General features: G+C 39.9%; 1 protein-coding gene across 2 annotated transcripts in view; it reads left to right on the top strand.

The window, feature by feature from the left end:
* The window catches only part of KCNK2 (potassium two pore domain channel subfamily K member 2), a 103,128-nt gene extending 84,327 nt beyond the window's left edge, over positions 1-18,801 (top strand). Inside the window, exons 7-8 of one of the 2 annotated variants that reach the window (XM_079761923.1) lie at positions 16,758-17,109; positions 17,617-18,801. In XM_079761923.1, the coding sequence (XP_079618049.1) occupies positions 16,758-17,075 (318 nt within the window). In that variant the 3' untranslated portion in view covers positions 17,076-17,109; positions 17,617-18,801. Of the gene's footprint in view, positions 1-16,757 lie in introns of both variants that reach the window. The other variant, XM_079761922.1, reaches the window with a different exon arrangement.
* Positions 18,802-19,118: the final 317 nt, after the last annotated feature.

The following is a 19,118-nucleotide window of genomic DNA, read 5'->3' as shown; positions in this document are numbered from 1 at the left end:
CACTATGAACTTTGCTTTTAAAATTGTTTTTGGACTCTCTGCAGCAAGCCAAAGAGAGTGCTTGACTATATTCTGAGCTAAAATCAATCACATTGTACAAAAATAAATAAATAAATAAAGCCTATGTTTGATGAGAACACAAGCAAATGTATTTACAAAGATGGGTCAACAAAATGAATTTGTTTTTAGTTCCTCTTCATAGATGGCTCTTTCTAAAAGAGTATTAGCTTGTTTGTGGTTAGTTGAAGCTGAGAGTAGGAGGGAAATATTGACGTTTAATCAGAATTTATTGGATCATCTTTTACAACAAAGTATGGGGATTTCATTAGTGTTCAGTGGATGGCACCCTATTTGTAGTAAGGAAATTTAGTTCTTCCTGCCTCAAACTGATTTAAACCAAAAAACAGCTTCCTATTAATAATATGTGTGTATGTATATGCATGTACACACACATACATACATACATATATAAACTCTCCTCTCATCAAGACAAAGAACCCCTGTTCTTCCTCATGAACTATTTCCATTTCTCTCCTCTTCCAGACTTGTTAGCATTGCACTTCCTCTTTCTCTCGTGGTTGGTGCTCCATATGAATAGTTCTGGCCAATGACTTGTGGGCAGAACTGACATGAGAAGATGGGAAGAAAATTGAACTGTGCCTTGAGCCCCTCAAGAGCTTCCTTGCTTCTGGCACAATGACCATAGGAGATCAGGGTGCTGTGTCAGCCTGGGTCTCCCAGTAACCACAATGAGTGGTAGCCTTGCTGACATGCATGGGCAGTTAGCAGGAGTGAGAAATTAAACCACGAAGATTAAGGGGCTGTCTGTCCTAGATTATAATCCCTCCTGTCCTCACATAATTCAGCAAACTGCATAAACATTGTTGCTGTAGTTTAAGGAAAGAATTAACGTTGCCGCCGCCGCCGCCGCCGCCGTCGTCGTCGTCGTCGTCATCATCATCATCTGGGAGGTTTAAACTTTATGCACCATGCTCATATTTGCTGAATTTAATTTCTCAATCTCTGATAGATTTAGCTATATTATCTGCAGATATAGGAGTCCCAAAAATGTATATACATAAAAGTGCTTATTAAAATACATTTCATTTATAAAATTGAGCTATCAGCTGTTAAAGTGTGTATACATTTTTTGGGATACCCTGTATATTATTTTAAATAATATTTGCATTTATCTTAAGAATTGCTAGTGGTTTTATATAAATAGAAACATCAAGTAAGAGTTGAAGTAAAATAGAGCAACCTGCTTTAAAAAAAAAAAAAAAATATATATATATATATATATGTATGTATGTATATATATATGTTTCAGAGAGAAAGGGAGGAGAGATAGAAACATCAATGATGAGAGAGCCACACCAGCTGTCCTCTGATCCTATCTAATAAAGAGGGAATATGCTAATTGACCATCACTCCATCACAAAGATGGCTGCACCCACAGTTGAGGCCAAGTGCCCATAAGGAGCCTTAATGAGCAATCAGCAGGGACCTGAGGCTATGCCCTCCCCAGCCCCTGTGGGGCTTGACAGGGACCTCAGGCTTCGCCCCCCCACCCAGCAGGGCTTGACAAAGTACCTCAGGCCGCACCCCCCACCCTGGCATCAGGCGGGGGGACCTCAGGCCGCACCCCCCTGCCCCAGTGCCAGGCCAGGGAACGTGAGGCCATGCCCCCTGCCCAGCAGGGCTTGATGGGGGACCTCAAGGTGTGCTTCCCGTCCTGGTGCTGGGCTAGGGGACCTCAGGCTGCTCCCCCCACCCCAGCACCAGGCCGGGGGATGTCAGGTGGCGCCCCCCACCAGGTGGGGCTTGACAGGGGACCTCAGGCTGCGTCCCCCTGCCTGGTTGGGCTTGACAGCGGACCTCAAGGTGCACCCCCAGTGCTGGGTCAGGGGAACTCAGGCCGCACCCCTGCCCAGTGGGGCTTGACGAGGTACCTGAGGCTGCGCACCCTCCCGGTGCTGGGCTGGGGGACCTGAGGCTGTGCCCTCCCGCTTGGCGGGGCTTGACAGGGGATCTCAGGCCGAGTCCCCCACCTAGTGGGGCTTGATGGAGGACCTCAAGGCATGACCCCAACCCTGGTCTGGGCTGGGGGACCTCAGGCCACGACCCCGTCCTGGCGCCGGGCGAGGGGACCTGAGGCTACGCCCCCTGCCCAGCAGGGCTTGACAAGGGTGGGACTGGCTGGGTCTGGATCTAGTGCAATGAGGGGGAGGGGGGCAGCCGGGTCTGGTTCTCACGCAATTTTGAGGTGCATGTGGGTGGGCAGGGACTTGACTCTGGGTCCCGTGGTGTGCCCCAGACTCTGACAGGAGGAAGGTTTACATACACATTTTACTAATTTTCTTTCATCTCTGACACTTCTATTATAGAGAAAGGGCAAATAGCAATATTAGATTATTTCCTCAATTAATCCCCTTTTAATGTGCACGAATTTTGTGCACCGGGTCACTAGTTTTAAATAAGCAGATTCAACTTTACAAAAAAGTTCCCCCAATTTCATAAGCATTATAGCTATGGAATTATTAGGAATTATAGTTATTATACCAGAGGCCCAGTGCATGAATTTATGCACAGGGGGGGGGGGTCCGGCTGGCCCGCCCCATTGGGGCAGATCATGCCAGGCTGGCCTGGGGGAAGTGCCACAGGTGGTTGGAGGGCCACCCCTGCCCCCTGGTCAAACTCCTGGTCGAACTCCCAGTTGAGGGGACAATTTACAGATTAGCCTTTTATTATATTATATAGTAATGTGCTATGAAACTCATAAAACAGTACTTTCTTAACATAAACAGAGGAAGTGTTGGAAACATATTTTGAAGTTGCCTCTAGAACCCCTACCTGAAGGCTATAAGCTGTAGGCTCTCCTGATTAGAAGTTCTATAATTTGAAAGCCCATAACTCAAACGTGTTATTTCAAAAATTCTTAGGAAATGTGAAAGTTCTAGAATTTAATATTTGAAAAACATCCTATGTTTTACCTAATTCTCCTCTTGTCTATTTGTGAGTCTTTGCAAGCATCCCTCATTTAACATTTGCAGTTGAGCCAGAAACAACTTTAGATTGTACATGGCTCATCATTGCCTCTTTGAACCTGTTTACTATTAAAAATGCATCCCATTTGTCTATCCACATTTGGCATCCATGAAAAGTATGATGTTCTCATATTTTCTAGAGCTCTCAGGTAGCTGGGTGTGTGTGTGGCTTGTCCCCTACTGGACAGTCTAGCATTTTGAAGAGATTATTAAACCAGAGAAAAATGAATTGGTTAATTGGTTGTTTTTCCTTTTTTCATGGAATTTTCTACCTTCCATTATTCAAAATGTATAAGCAACCAACTTTTACTTATGAAGGAAAAGAAGATAAGGAGGCTAGTGGGGGGAACTTGGAAATAGGTAAAGCCTTTGAGAGCTTGGTGGTGAGCCCTGAAGATGTTATAATCAAACTGAGGCAAAAGTTCCATCTCACTCCCCACTGTGGGCACTGGTTTAATGTGAGCGATAATGAAGCTGGGTTTGCAGTCAATATCAAATCAAAAATAATAAGTAACTCTGGAAAGATGCCTGGAGAGGGATTTGGATTTGTCATTGCATCTCCCGCCTTTTCTTACCTTCCTGCATATTCCTTACCACTTTAGTACTCAGTGTAACACAGGCTTCATAAAATAACCAGACCAAGGTATAATAGGAACCCACTATAACACAGCTGTCTGTTAAATGGATACAGACAGAAGTAGGTCAAATTGTGTTCTCTGAAGCATAAAGTGATATCATCAAGGCTGCATATGAAAGTCAGCCTGCCCGAGGAGATTAGTGAGGAAGGGAAGGGGTTCCGTTTCACTGTCTCTCTTGATAGAGTTCTTTACTATTTGTGTCATCTGAGAAGATGCTCTGGACAGCTCCCGTGCCGAAGGCGAGGGCTGGAGGCGTGTTTGCTATCCTGCTGCCTTGCCACACAGTGTCAGAAGCATTTGTTGAAGGAATATTAAGATGTAGTTCTTTGACTTTCCTCTCACAATGGACGCCTCCTATGTCTTATCCTTACATTTAGAGGAGTTGTTTTTCCCTAAATTCTACACCTGTAAGCCATCAATCAGTTGGACACAGCTGGGGAGACAGGTTCAGGGCATGTCTGATCCCCTCGTAGGACACCAGACTGAGAGCTACCCTGCCTTGCTGTCATTTTCTTGGTATTTCCACCGTCCCTTCTTTTATTTCCTGTCTTTTCTTCCTGTTTCTTAGGCAGCCTCATTAGAGTTTGGGCAAGTTCATGGAAATTCAATGTGTAAGACAGAGCAAGTCCTGTTTCTGTGGAACTAATTGGCAGTGCTCTCCTGGGTCTGGCAGAGGTGGCCCTGAGCACTTGCTTTGTGTGCAGTGAACACGTTGCATTATTGAATCCTCTCTGCTTCTTTGACTTGTTGAATCAAGTGTGGGGGGGGATTTTTGGTTTTGCATTGTTTTCCAATTATGCTTTTATTCTTTAATAATTTAAATTCTTTATTGTTTAAAGTATTACATATGTCTCCTTTTTTCCCTATTGACCTCTCCCAGGCCACTCCCACCCCCCAGCACATGCCCTCACCCCCCTACTCTGTGTCCACTGGTTATGCTTATATGCATGCATACAAGTTCTTTGCTTTATCTCTTACACCCCCATTCCCCACCCCCACCCCAGCCTTCTCTCTGAGGTTGGATGGTCTGTTCAACGCTTCTATGTCTCTAGGTCTATTTTTGTTCATCAGTTTATATTGTTCATAATATTCCACAAATGAGTGAGACCATGTGATATTTATCTTTCTCCAACTGAGTTATTTCACTTAGCATACTGCTCTCCAGGTACATCCATGATATTGCGAATGGTAAGAATTTTTTATTTTTTTTACAGCAGCATAGTATTCCATTGTATAGATGTATCAATTTCTTAATCCAGTCATCTGCTGATGGGCACTTAGGCTGTTTCCAAATCTTAGCTATTGTAAATTGTGCTGCTATGAACATAGGGGTGCATATATCCTTTCTGATTGGTGTTTCTGGTTTCTTGGGATATATTCCTAGAAGTGGGATCACTGGGTCAAATGGCAGTTCCATTTTTAATTTTTTGAGGAGATGCCATACTGTTTTCCACAGTGGCTGCACCAGTCTGCATTCCTACCAGCAGTACATGAGGCTTCCCTTTTCTCCGCATCCTCGCCAGCACTTGTCCTTTGTTGATTTGTTGATGATAGCCATTCTGACAGGTGTGAGATGCTACCTCATTGTTTTGATTTGCATCTCTCAGATGATTAGTGATTTTGAGCATGTTTTCTCATATGTCTCTTGGTCTTCTGTATGTCCACTTTTGAAAAGTATCTATTTAGGTCCTTTGTCCATTTTTTGATTGGATTGTTTATCTTCCTTTTGTTAAGTTGTGTGAGTTCCCTGTAAATTTTGGAGATTAAACCCTTATCAGATATAAGATTGGCAAATATGTTCTCCCATGCAGTGGGCTCTCTTGTTGTCTTGTTGAGGGTTTCTTTTGCTGTGCAGAAGCTTTTTATTTTGATGTGGTCCCATTTGGTTATTTTCTCCTTAATTTCCATTGTCCTAGGAGCTGTATCGGTAAAGATATTGCTATGACATATGTCTGATATTTTGCTACCTATGGATTCTTCTAAGATTTTTATGGCTTCCTGTCTTATGTCTAAGTCCTTTATCCATTTTGAGTTTATTTTTGTGTATGGTGTAAGTTGGTGGTTGCTTTTATTTTTTTTATTAGACATTCATAAAAGAATAAAAGCATAATTCTGTGTGGTTCAATTTAAAGATGGCACAAGCACCCTGGCTGGGTGGCTCAGTTGGTTAGAGCATCGTCCTGTACACCAAAAGGTTGCAGGTTCAATTCCGGTCAGGGCACATTCCTAGGTTGTTTGATCTCCAGTTGGATCATGTATGGGAGGCAACAGATCAATGTTTCTCTGTTACTCTCTTTCTATTAAAAAAAATCAATAAAAACATATCCTCAGGTAAGGATTTAAAAAAAAAGATGGTACAATGGAAATAGAAATATAATGCAAAACACAAATGTGCAAGCCACATCTGTAACTTTTCTTATTAGCCCCATCAAAAAAGTTTTCAAACAGGTGAAATTATTTTAGTAATACATTTTACTTTATCCCATCTATCTAAACTGAGATATTTTACATTGTTTTTGTAATTAAATTTCCATATCTGGTATATATTTTACATTTAAAAAAAAATCTCAAATCAGACTGGCCACGTTTGAAGTCTCTAATAGCCAGTGTGACAGTGGCCGCTGAAGTAGCACAGCTATAGACTAATATGATAATACAGATTGTAGTCTATATTACAGAATATAGACTAAGAATCACTGGCAGTAATCTTTTTAAACAAAGCTGCTGCTTATGTGCTAGTGCTGTAGATTGTGTTTTTCCTCCCAGAATTGCATTGTCCTTAATTGATATCATTTCCAAGAGTTAGAAAGGAGAAGGGTAAAAGGCTAATTGCAAAGGCAGTGAAATAAATGTGTAGACTGACATTACCTACTCCTTTCCCTGTCTGAAGCAGTACTTGGAGAACATCTTTGCCCCTTATATTGCTGTTGCTCCTTCCTGCATTTCATCCTTTTCAAAGTGAACAGCTATACGTGGATTGTCAATTATTTCAAAAGCTTTCTGTATATGGTGACCACCCATGCAATTCTACATGGGAGAGTTAACTCTGTGAGAGAAACTTCTGGAAGCAATTTCCCCTTTGAAAACAAAGTTGAAAGTATAATTTTCCTGGATCTGTTTAGACCATATTGAATATTTTCTCCCACATTCCGTTTGCAAGGTTAAGTATGATAAAGATATTTTTAAACTGATAGAGCACATTTCCAGAGCTAAATGCAGGAACCTCTGAAAATAATGGCAACAGAGAACAACAAAGTGAAGACTTGTTCTTTTCGCACATCCTTATAGGCATGTCTCCTCTTCTTCCTCACACTGCAGAACGCCCCAGCTGCTCAGCTATAGCTTGTCCTGACACCAATGCTGGGAGTGCACCTGCTCAGAGACTGGGTTAGCCTTAGGTGCCAAAATGACCTTTTCCTTTGGCTTTCATAGAATAAAAGGATACATATCTGGCACCTGCTTGCAATGGAATTTCCAATGTGCTTACCTTTCATGATTACAAAGTGGATTTAATGGCTTTAAATTTGAAAACAATCATTTTCAGTTTACCTATTGAACTCGACTTTTATGCATAAATATGCGTGATTTAAATATTTTGATAAATTTGGGGTAAATAGTTCAAAAGGAAAAGCAGTTAATTTTATTTACTGTATAGTTACGCTAAAATTAATGCGTACTTTGTGAGGACGTATTTAATGATTTTATGGTTGTTCTTTTCTCATTGAACTCTCAATTTATTATTTATTTACGTACTTACATCAGTACAGACTCATGGGTTTTGGCTGTGAACTATGGGTTTAATCTGTTAAAATAATCATTTATTTTGATCTTCAAGTGGCCCTAGTCTTTGCCAGCGGGAGAACCTTCAAACTATCTTTTGGAATATCCATAATTTTGGGGGGCAGTTTGTCCTTTCAGACACAAGATGATGTTTTGGGCTCAACTTAAACAATTTCTCTGCCCCAGCCCTGGAATTATTTGTTTTTACAGGAATTATGGTTTCTTTTACTGGATGGTGGTATTTAGAAATGAAGATATGGGTGCTTGTTGCTAATGGGGCTGTCACTGCTTCCTTGTACTCCAAGTAGACAAAGCTAAGGAATATATTTTATATTCATGCACATAAATATTTCCATCTACATTTATTTTATATCTATATACCTTAAAAACCTTGAGATCATACCGGTATCTCTAATTCCAATTCCCTTCTAGTTTTCTGCATTTTTATATTTGTAATTCCTTTCTCTTAACAGTGATTGATATTATTCTATTTTTTTCAGTCTCCTTGTATGTAGCCAGGCTTGAACTGCCACTTCTGCCACCACCCCTAACCTGCAGGGATGCCCTCCCCACCATGCTTGGTCCTCAGCACTATATGCTGGGCCTCTCCTGGGGGGGGGGCTGCCATCCCTTGTATGGAGTCCCCTGTGGGGGTCTGACAGTCCACTCTGGCACTACAGCCCTGCCCCAGCCCCTCTGCACTGCCTCCCTTGTTCTGCTTACCTCCTGTCTTGGGGCTGACTTGTTTAGGAAGGAAAATGGGAGAGGAAAGGAAACAAAATCATCTTTTAAGTGGCCAGGTCATGTATTCCTGCAGTGAACATAAAATGTCCTTTTGTTATAAGAGAACTATTAAATCTAGGTTTCCTGAGTAAGTTTGGAAATATCATTAAATGTTTGGATTTTATTCAATATACAATGAATATATTTTGTGCAGGTGTCAACACACCCCTTCATTCAGCTATTACTTTTGACGTGATATATTTTTCATAGCTATACACATTTATGAACTGAAACAACAGATGAATACCCCCTCAACCCCACCCCTAATCATAGAATTTCCATTGTGCTGACAAGCAAATATCTAGTTACTATAACTCAATCACGTAAGAGTATGTGGAATTTCATAAAAAGTATATAAATTAATTTGTATTGTTTCATGAATTTTAATATCCCCATCTTTACAAAACAATAAGCTGCTGTATAAGTTAGCTGAGCTCCATAAAATGGATTGTTAAAGTAACCCCAATACCAGACCAGTGGGGAGAATTTCAAGGATGTTCAGTGACACAATGACAAAAGTTAAGACGTTGAGTTTACAAGTGGATGTTTGATTTTGCAGCCGTGCCTCATAATACTGTGTATTTACATGGTGCATAATACTTTCAAATTTTAAAAGAAAGATATTATATAAAATCATATTGATAGTATTATTTTTCTTAACATCATTTTTATTAAAACTGTTGTGCTTAATCTTTATATAGTTATGTTAATGTGTGGCATTAAAAAGTAGAGAAATTACTAACTAAAAAAAGCAGTTTAGATTAAGACCTTATGAATATTACATATACTTTCCTGAATACCAAAGAAAAACATCATGTACTATTCTGTCAAGATAATGTGGCACTTAGTAATTATTTTAGTAGGGTTTTTTATTAACCTGGTCGGTAAAGAGAATAGTTTGAATTGTTCTTTTTAACAGTACAGTTCAACAATACAATGAAATGTCAATACTTCAGAAAATGAATTAATGATAATTATCAAGAATTACAGTCTAGTCAACCACTGAAAGTAGAATGCAAAGTAGGCTTCAAATTACTTTTACAGATTTAATGTTTCCAACTCATCGCTTGCTTTTATTTTTTTAAATTTTATTGGGGTGACATTAGTTAACATCAACATATAGGTTTCATGTGTGGATTACTAAGTTACAAATCTGTATATTGCACCATGTGTCCACCATCCAAAGTCTAATCTTCTCCTGTCACCTTTATTAGGACCCCTTTCTCACCCCCTCCCCCGACTCCCTCTGGCAACCATCACACTGCTGTTTGTGTTTCATAAGTTTTATATTCTACATCTGAGTGAAATCATATAGTTCTTAGCTTTTCTGTCTGATTTATTTCACTTCGCATAATGTTCTCAAGGTCTATCCATGTTGTACTCCATTGTGTAGATATACCACATCTTCTTTATCCAATCCTCTATCACAGGGCACTTTGGCTGTTTCCATGTCTTGGCCACTGTGAATAATGCTGCAATGAACATAGGCGTGCATATATCTGTGTGTATAAATGATTTCGAGTTTTTCGGGTATATACCCAGGAGTGGGGTTGTTGGGTCCTATGGTAGCTCTATTTTTAATTTTTTCAGGAGACGTCAGACTCCTTTCCATAGTGGTTGTACCAGTCTACATTCTCACCAACAGTGAATGAGGGTTCCCTTTCTTCCACAACCTCTCCAACACTTGTTATTGTTTATCTTGTTAATAATTGCCACTCTAACTGGTATAAGGTGGTATCTCATTGTAGTTTTAATTTGCATTTCCCTAATTGCCAGTGAGGTTGAACATCTTTTCATGTATCTATTGGCTGTATGTCTTCTTGGGAGAGGTGTATTTTCAGGTCCTCTGCCCACTTTTTGATTGGATTGTTTGGTGGTATATTTTCAGGTCCTCTGCCCACTTTTTGATTGGATTGTTTGTTTGGTGTTGAGTTTTATGAGTTCTTTATATATTTTGGAAATTAAACCTTTGTCAGAGCTACTGTTCACAATATTATCTCCCATCTGTTTGACTGCCTGTTTTGTCCATTTCTTTTGCAGAAGCTCTTCAGTTTGATATAGTCCCATTCATTTATTTTTGCCTTTACTTCCTTTGCCTTTGGGGTCAAGTCCATAAAATGTTCTCTACCACCCAGGTCTATAAGTTTGGTACCTATATTTTTTTCTATGTGACTTAATAGTTTCGGATTTCATGTTTAGGCCTTTGATCCATTTTGAATTAATTTGTGCATGTGGTGACAAAAGGCAATCTAGTTTCATTCATTTATTGAAGAGACTATCTTTACTCCAATGTGCATTTCTGGCTCCTTTGTCAAAAATTATCTGTCCATATACATGTGGTTTTATAGCTGGGTTCTCTATTCTGTTGCACTGACCTGTGTATCTGTTTCTCTGCCAATACCATGCTGTTTTGATTATCATAGCTCTGTAGTATATTTTGAAGTCAGATAACATGTACCTCCAGCTTTATTATTTTTTTTTCTTTCAGGATTGCTTTGGCTATTCTAGGTCTTTTGTGGTTCCATACAAATCTGGTGATTTCTCATTCTATTTCTTTAAAAAATGGCATTGAGATTTTGTTAGGGATTGCATTAAATCTGTATATTTCTTTGAGTGAAATGGCCATTTTAACTATGTTGATTCTTCCCAGTCCTTGAACAGGGATATTTATCCCGCTTGCTTTTAATACTTAACTTTCCTCATGTCATTAAGGTATATAAGCATCTGAGAAAAATAAATTAAAATCCCACTGTCAAAGATGAGGTAAACCTCCTTAGTTTTATTCCTGGTGAAGAAAATTACTTAGTAGCCATGAAATCCTCCTTAGTTTTATTCCTGGTGAAGAAAATTACTTAGTAGCCATGAAATCCTAAATGCTCAGCTTTGCTTCAGATTCTCTTGACAATGTCCCTTGGGGAAAAGACTCTATCCATGTTATTCTGCCCACATCAAAAACAATGATGAGATCTGCATATAAATAGAATATTTTTTTAAAGAAAAGTTGAAGCTCTTTCAGGTGTTAACCAAATACAGCAAGTCTCCCTCATCCCTGGGGGATATATTCTAAACCTCCCAGTGGATGCCTGAAACCACAGATAGGACTGAGCCCTATATGTACAGTGTTTTTCCTACATATACATGCCTGTGATAAGTTTAACTTACTCATGTCCTTTGGGACCGGACTGAGCCCTATATGTACAGTGTTTTTCCTACATATACATGCCTGTGATAAGTTTAACTTACTCATGTCCTTTGGGACCATTAGTAGTAAAATAAGGGTTACTTGAACACAGGCACTGTTGTATCACAACAGTCAATCTGATAACTGAGTGTTCCAAGAAAAACCCCGGGAAAGGATTTGGGGTCCCTTGTGATAAACTTTAACCGTGCAGGTGTTGGGACATTCAAGTAGTTGCTAGCGAAGAGGCTGCTCTATGCAAGCAGACCAAGGGCAGGCCTAGGACCAAAAAGACCAGAAACTTTAATTTCAGTTTTAAGTGTACGCAAAATGATTCAATTAACTGCTGGAGAAATTATACCACATGAAACATGTGCAATTGCAAATCACACAGCACTTTATTACTCACAAAAGTTCCTGATGCTGCGGGTACAGGCTTAAACGGAATCCCGGTGGTGCTGTCCTCTAGGGTCCGGATGCAGGGGCTGGCCTGGCGTTCCTCACCCGAGAGCTCAGTCGCATCTTGATGGGGAGGTACTAGCCCTTTTTCTGTCGTCTGGCAGGGAGAGGAGCGTGGAGCAGCGTCGCTTGCCAGACTGACAAAAGGACGTGCCTTTGTGGTGGTCTCCATTGGCGAGCACTGTTGGCTGGTCAGGACCCATTTTCAAAGCCTGTTTCTTACCCGCAGCAGTTCAGGTGGCTATCAATGAATGACATCAATGCACACATGTTAATTTCAAACAGGGCGAGGGGCTACATGTGGTTATCTAGGGAGAGTACATCACTCACACAAATGGTTATCTTAGCAAGTCACTTCTAAGTCAGTAATTGAAGTTCAACTCCTTATCTATGGGGTACACACACTCAGGGCAGTGAAAAATGGGTCCTTATTATCACACTTTAAGTTTCAAGAAAGTTAACTCAAACCTTTTAAAATCTTTTTAACATTTTTATATATTACTATAACACCAAGGCAACTAAGTGACTAATGGGTGGGAAGCATCAGCATGGAGAGAAAGAGGAAATATTGGGGCTACTACAAACACTGAGTTAGAAAACAATGACAGAAATTTCAGTGTACTCAAAATCTGAAAATATTCCTATCTTTTGAACCAGCATTTCTACTTCCAGTAATATGTGGACACGTTAGCAAAGATATGGGTGCAAGAATATCCACTGAAGTTTTATTATCAATAGCAAAAATAAATACACCCCAATGTCAACAACAGAAACCACCAAAAAGTTCATCAATAGTAGCATGCTATAGCCATCATCCTGTGCAATACTAGGCTGCTGAGATTAACTGTGAAGTAGAATAATGGGTACTAGCAGGGGGAAAAGAAAGACTAAAATTGGTTGGGGTAGAAATTTGCAAAACAATGTGTTTATTATAAGACTACTTTTGAAAAAATATTAATGACAATGAAAATAGAAGAGGAAGAAAGGTTGGTATATGAAGAAAACCAGTTGGTGGTCTGTGTGCAACACTATTGCTAATTTTTCATTGAGGTGTGAGATTACAGAGAACATGCATTTTCATGTGTTTATGCATTTCAGATATTAGGAGTCTGCTTCATACAAGGTGTATTCCAGGTGCTGAGGATGCACATAAAACTTAAATTCTAGTTAGAGGAGATAGAAAAACCTGCAAATAAATAGATTCACATTTGAATTCTGGATAAGCAAAGTCTAAGGTAAAAAGATAGACCATGAACAAAAAAAAGGGAGGCAGAGCCAGAGAATGTCAGTGGCCTTTCCAAACATGGAGGTAAAAGGCTGGTAACCACATAAAACCAATGCCGTAGACCTAATTTTCGGTCTATCGGTTCTAATGGTGCCCAGGACTTAAGGCCAGAGATTATTTTTGGTTAACCACTTGTTTGTGGGTGGAAACTGAATATAGTAGCTGATTCTTACACTTTTCACACTTTTATTTATTTATACGTATTTTGATTTTAGAGAGGAAGGGAGGAGGGAAAAACAAACATCAGTGATGAGAGGGAATCATTGATTAGCTGCCTCCTGCACACCCCACACTGGGGATTGAGCCTGACACCCTGGCATATGCCCTGACCAGGAACTGAACTGTGACCTCCTGATTCATAGGTCAATGCTCAACCACTAAGCCATGATGGCTGGGCCAGAGTCATATTTAAACAAAAATTTATATTCTTTTCTGTTCCTTTTAATATATTAACCTTACTATTAGGACCTGCTCATCATAGAAAATGCTAATAGTTAAATTAGCATTTGTTCTTTTTACATTGAGAAAATCCTGAATTTTCAAATAAAACAGGTTAATTCCTTTTTATAAAATCATTGGTAAGGTGCAAGTAAAGGTTAGTTGGGATTTAAATTTTTTCATTAATAATTATTATAAACTGCAAATTTCACACTGTCAGGACTGTCTGCTTGTTGAGTAAACTAGGAGAATTTAATAACATGTTCAAAAATAACTTTTGTTCAATCAGGTTTTCTTTTGGTATTTGAGCACAATTTGCAATTATGTCTTTAAAATTCAATTGAAACTGGTCGAGAAACAACTGAATCTCTTAACTTTTTATAGCAAAGGTATTATTTTAAAATTTTATAGATAGCGTTCATTTATTCAGTGCAATTCAAGTTTCTACCGAGGGCCTTCTCAGTACCAGACACACCATTGCATATGCTCTAGACTTAAACTCGTAATCTAAGCAGACAGACAGCAAGGTAAACAAGAAAACAATACAAATGTTTGGGGGGTATTTATAAGTGAGTATGGAGTGATTCAGTGTTTCTTAATACTAATTGATACTGCCTATGCTTTTCTAACCAGAGTCCCTGAAAAATAGGAAAAAACATTCAATAATCTCTTCTATGCCAAAGTATAGTGGGACAGGGTCCCTTACAGGAGCAGTGAGAATCTTCAGGCTAAATTGCTATAAATTTAACACCTCTTTCTCTGCAGGCTCCCTTGATCTTGCCAATTATGTGTGCCATAAAGTTCTCATTTTTCCAAACCAGATGCAGACAACAAGCAATTATTTCTTGTTAAGAGAATACAAGTAGAAAATAAAAGACCTCTTTAAAACATGTATCATCAAATGTGTGTGTATATGTGATTATGGATGGATGAGGAAGAGCTGATCTGCTGTGTGCCAGCTTCTAAGGATATTTGAACAGTTTCCATTTCATTTTTGTGTACATACACATCTATAATTACCCAAGTGTATGTACACATCATGTTGAAATATATATGTTCCTAGATATCCCCTCTTTAAAAATACTTTTATTGATTTTTAGAGAGAGAAACATTCATGTGAGAGCAAAACATGGATCAGGTGCCCCCTGACTGGGAATTGAACCTACAACCTGTTGGTGCCCAGAATGACACCCAACCAACTGAACCATTCTGGCCAGGACACATGAATATCCCCTCTTATAATTCAAATCTTCAGCATAAATAAATATTTAGAAACCAGCTTAGTTTGACCAGGCTGCTATGGCAAAATACCACAGACTGGGTAGCTTATAAACAGCAAACATTTATTTCTCACAGTTCTGTAGGCTGGAAGTCCGGGATCAGAGCACCAGCATGATCCAGTTGATAGCCAGAGCCTCCTCGCTGTGTCCTCACCAGGTGGAAGGAGCTAGGGAGCTCTCTGGAGCCTCTTTTATAAGGGCACTCATCCCATTCATGAGGGCTCCACCCTCCCATCCGGAGCATACACTAACATTAGATCACAGCAGAAACCAGCAGTTATATCAAAGTTTAAAACAAAAATCATCAGAGGGCCCTAACTGGTTTGGCTCAGTGGATAGAGCGTTGGCCTGCGGACTGAAGGGTCCCAGGTTCGATTCTGGTCAAGGGCATGTACCTTGGTTGCGGGCACATCCCCACTATGGGGTGTGCAGGAGGCAGCTGATTGGTGTTTTTCTCTCATCGACGTTTCTAACTCTCTATCCCTCTCCCTTCCTCTCTGTAAAAAATAAAAATAAAAATCAATTACATTTAAAAAAAAAAATCAGGTTAAAACACAAAGAAAACAAAGCTATAGTTATATGTTCACCAGGTAAAGAAGAGCCCATGTCACTGAGAAAATGAGTTCTGTGGGAACCGGGGGGGGGGGGGGGGGGGGGGGGGGGCGGGGGTTGTTCCACAATAGAAGGTTACTGCAGAAGTTAGTCTATATAGTTCAAGTCTAGTTGGTTAAGAAAAGGATTATAAAATTTTCCAGGGGGTTAGGCATTGTCCTTTTTAAGTCACAAGAGTGCAGACAGTTTTATAGAGTTGAGAGGAAACATTGTGCACAAGCTTAGGCCTTGGCAATTTTTTTTTTAAATCCTCACCCTAGGATATATTTTACTGAAGAAACGTGAGAGAAACATCAATCAGTTGCCTCCCATCTGGGGATTGAACCCACAACCTAGATATGTGCCCTGACCGGGAATCCAACCTGCAACCTTTTGGTACACAGGAATATACCCCAACCAACTAGCCACACCGACCGGCAGGGCCGTATTTTTTTCTTTACCCCTTAAGAGAGAAGTGCACAGTGATAACTCCATAGGCTCTTACAGGGGTGGCGCCCTTTAGCCCAGCATCCTGGTAGGTGTGCACCGTGGCGATGCCTGCTCGCCAGCCGAGGAAACGAGAGCGCAGACAGGCTGAGCACCCTCACCAACTAACTCCACAAGCATTCACGGAGGAACGGTTCCCTGGACTTGCTCTTTCTCTAAAATGGCCCTCAAAATGGACTTGCCAAGTCTCAGTTGCTTCCCCTGAAGGCAAAAACAAGATACTTTATTGCTTATTTAGGAGGTGGATGGAAGTTTTTGCACACACCACTTCTGGTCTCTAAAACCTGAATTTGTATCCCGGATAAACCGCTTTGGTGCTCTCAGAATCAGTCAGGTCACCTGGGTTCACACTCCAGGCTTTTATTCTGCCCTGCTGCTTCTACTGCCTATTCTACATCCAAATACTTCTTGAAATTACAGATTAAAAAAACCAAACTCCCAAAGTTTTAAAAGGTTAGAGATTGCTTTTGTTACGGCATCAGAAGTTTCAACAACAGGATTCATGCACATTTTGTACCACTAATATAATTTGATTGAAAGAGTTTATATTCATACTAGTAGATTCCTTTTTAGAGCCATAGCTATATAAAATGCAACTTTGGTCAGCACATCTTGTCTTATTACATCAGTTCTCAGACCTCCAGCATTACAACAGGCTAGTCTTTTGTTGAACCACTCTCCCCCCAAATCCAACGGCTAGAAGATAAAGCACACAAAACGTTCACCCTCATGTTGGTGTCTCTTTGTCTTGTCTCTGCCTATATGCTCCAGGTGGGAGAGTTCCGAGCCCATGCTGCTGAGTGGACAGCCAATGTCACAGCTGAGTTCAAGGAAACGAGGCGGCGGCTGAGTGTGGAGATCTATGACAAGTTCCAGCGCGCCACCTCCATTAAGCGGAAGCTCTCTGCAGAACTGGCTGGGAACCACAACCAGGAGCTGACCCCTTGTAGGAGGACCCTGTCCGTGAACCACCTAGCCAGCGAGAGGGATGTCTTGCCTCCCTTATTGAAAACTGAAAGTATCTATTTGAATGGATTGACGCCACACTGTGCAGGGGAGGAAATTGCTGTTATTGAAAATATTAAATAGCCCTCTCTTTGAAGAGCCTTAGGCATAGCCATAGGTGAGGACTTCTATATGCTCTTTAAGACTGTTGCTGGTAGCATTTTTTAAAATTGTGCATGAACTCCAAAAGGGGGAAAATAGATATACCCATCACGGTCATCTACCATCAAGAGAATTTGGAATTCTGAGCCAGCACTATCTTTTTGATGATGCTTGTAACGGTCTATTTTCTTTGACCAGTGGAATAAAACAAGCAATGTCTGATGCCTTTCTGTGCCCAGACTGTTTTTCTCCCTTTTTCCTAATGTGCCATAAGGCTTCAGAATGAATTATAATTGTTTCTGGTCATAATGTAGCTTCGAGGGATCAGTCCTTAACTTTTCAGGGTCTACCTAACTGAGCCTAGATATGGACCACGTATGGATGACAACATTTCTTTCTGTAAATGGCAAGAAATTCTTATGCAGCCTTTTACCTAAGAAATTTCCTGTCAGTGCCTTATCTTATGAAGAAACAGAACCTCTCTAGTTAATATGTGGTTTTTCCTTCCCCGCCCCACCCCTAGGCTCACCTGCAGTCCTTTACCCCACGACTCCCATTTGAATACCATACCTTGCTGGAAACAGCATGTAAAATGACTGAAGTGGTGATGCCCGAAGAAGGACTAGATGCCAAATTAGATGGATATTGAAGCAGCACTCAGAAACCCTAGCGTAAAAGGCACTGCAGCAACAGAGGTGCACAGACGGCCCCTCTGAGTATTTATTTGTCTCAGGTACCAGTGGTACATGTACACAGTGTAATGATTACCAGGCCAGTAAAATTGGCTGTTCCCAGTCTCTTTTTTTCCTGGCAGTATTTGGAATTTATCATTTATTAACAACTATATTTTTAAAGGTAGAAGAAGAAAAAAAATATATATATATGATCTGACAGAAGAAAACTGTTAAAAATGGATATTATCGGAGGCAATTTAAGACAATTGGTGTGAATTACCATTCTGATGAAGAGAGCAAAACAATGTGTTATGAGCACTTGCTAATTAACATTATACTGCCAGCATCGATTTGCTTTTTGGTGTATGAAAGGCTTATATGATTTCTCTCTTTGGGTGACATTTGCCAGACAAGGGGAGGCGAAGCAGCAGGCAGGGCTGGGCACAGGCCTGGCCTCCCCTGGGTGTACCTCTGGAGAGGTGACTGAAGTTGAAACTGGGATCACTGTGATTTTGCACAAGGAAAATGCAGATTGCAGGCATAGTTCATCTCTGACATTACAGAAAAGGCTGTTATAGCACAATTTAAATCTTGAGAGCTTTTTGTTTAGATAGAAAAGGCCAGTAATCCTTTTAGTTTCATTTCATAGCCTGTAACTTTTTGGATGTTTCCAAAATTCAGAAGAAATTCGGTAAAGGCACCCAATAGATTGCTACTCTTTCTTTTATTTTCATACTTAGATCTGCTGTACATTGTATATATAATTTTTGAAAATGCAGAAAGAAAATGATTTCCCTAAATATAATTGCAAAACATTTCTTTTACTATTGTGGGGGGTGTATCTAAATAACTGGCATTCATATTAGAGTCTTAATAATAAACCCAGGATCTTAAAAAAAAATCTTAATAGATGCTTATTTTCCAAAATTTAAATTTAAGCTAAAAAATGTAAATATTCAGTTAAAGGTACTTTTATAAACTTAAATTCTAACTGAAATTTTAGAAGGTCAGGCTCTTTGAGAAAGAAAGCTACACCCATTTCCTCAGTAACTGTTCTGAAAGTTCATATGGTGGACTGCACCATGTATAAACTGTGAATTGTACTGACAAATAAAGTTTGTAATTAAAGTCAGCGTTTTCTGAGTCTCTTGCTTGCTGCTGAGAATTTAGATCTGATTCTGACTAAGTAGAACTGCAGGATGTTGCTTTCTATGCTGAGTGGCTCCTTTATTCAAATTTTTCAATAAATATTTTTGATGCTGTATTACTACACTCACTAAATACATGCAGAATCTTCTTCTTTAAAAAAATATCTTTTATTGATTTCAGAGAGGAAGGGAGAGAGATGGAA

This window comes from Cnephaeus nilssonii (assembly GCF_951640355.1).
Source record: "Cnephaeus nilssonii genome assembly, chromosome: 21".
NCBI classification, from domain to species: Eukaryota; Metazoa; Chordata; class Mammalia; order Chiroptera; family Vespertilionidae; genus Cnephaeus; species Cnephaeus nilssonii.
This window is presented reverse-complemented; position numbering and strand designations above follow the sequence as displayed.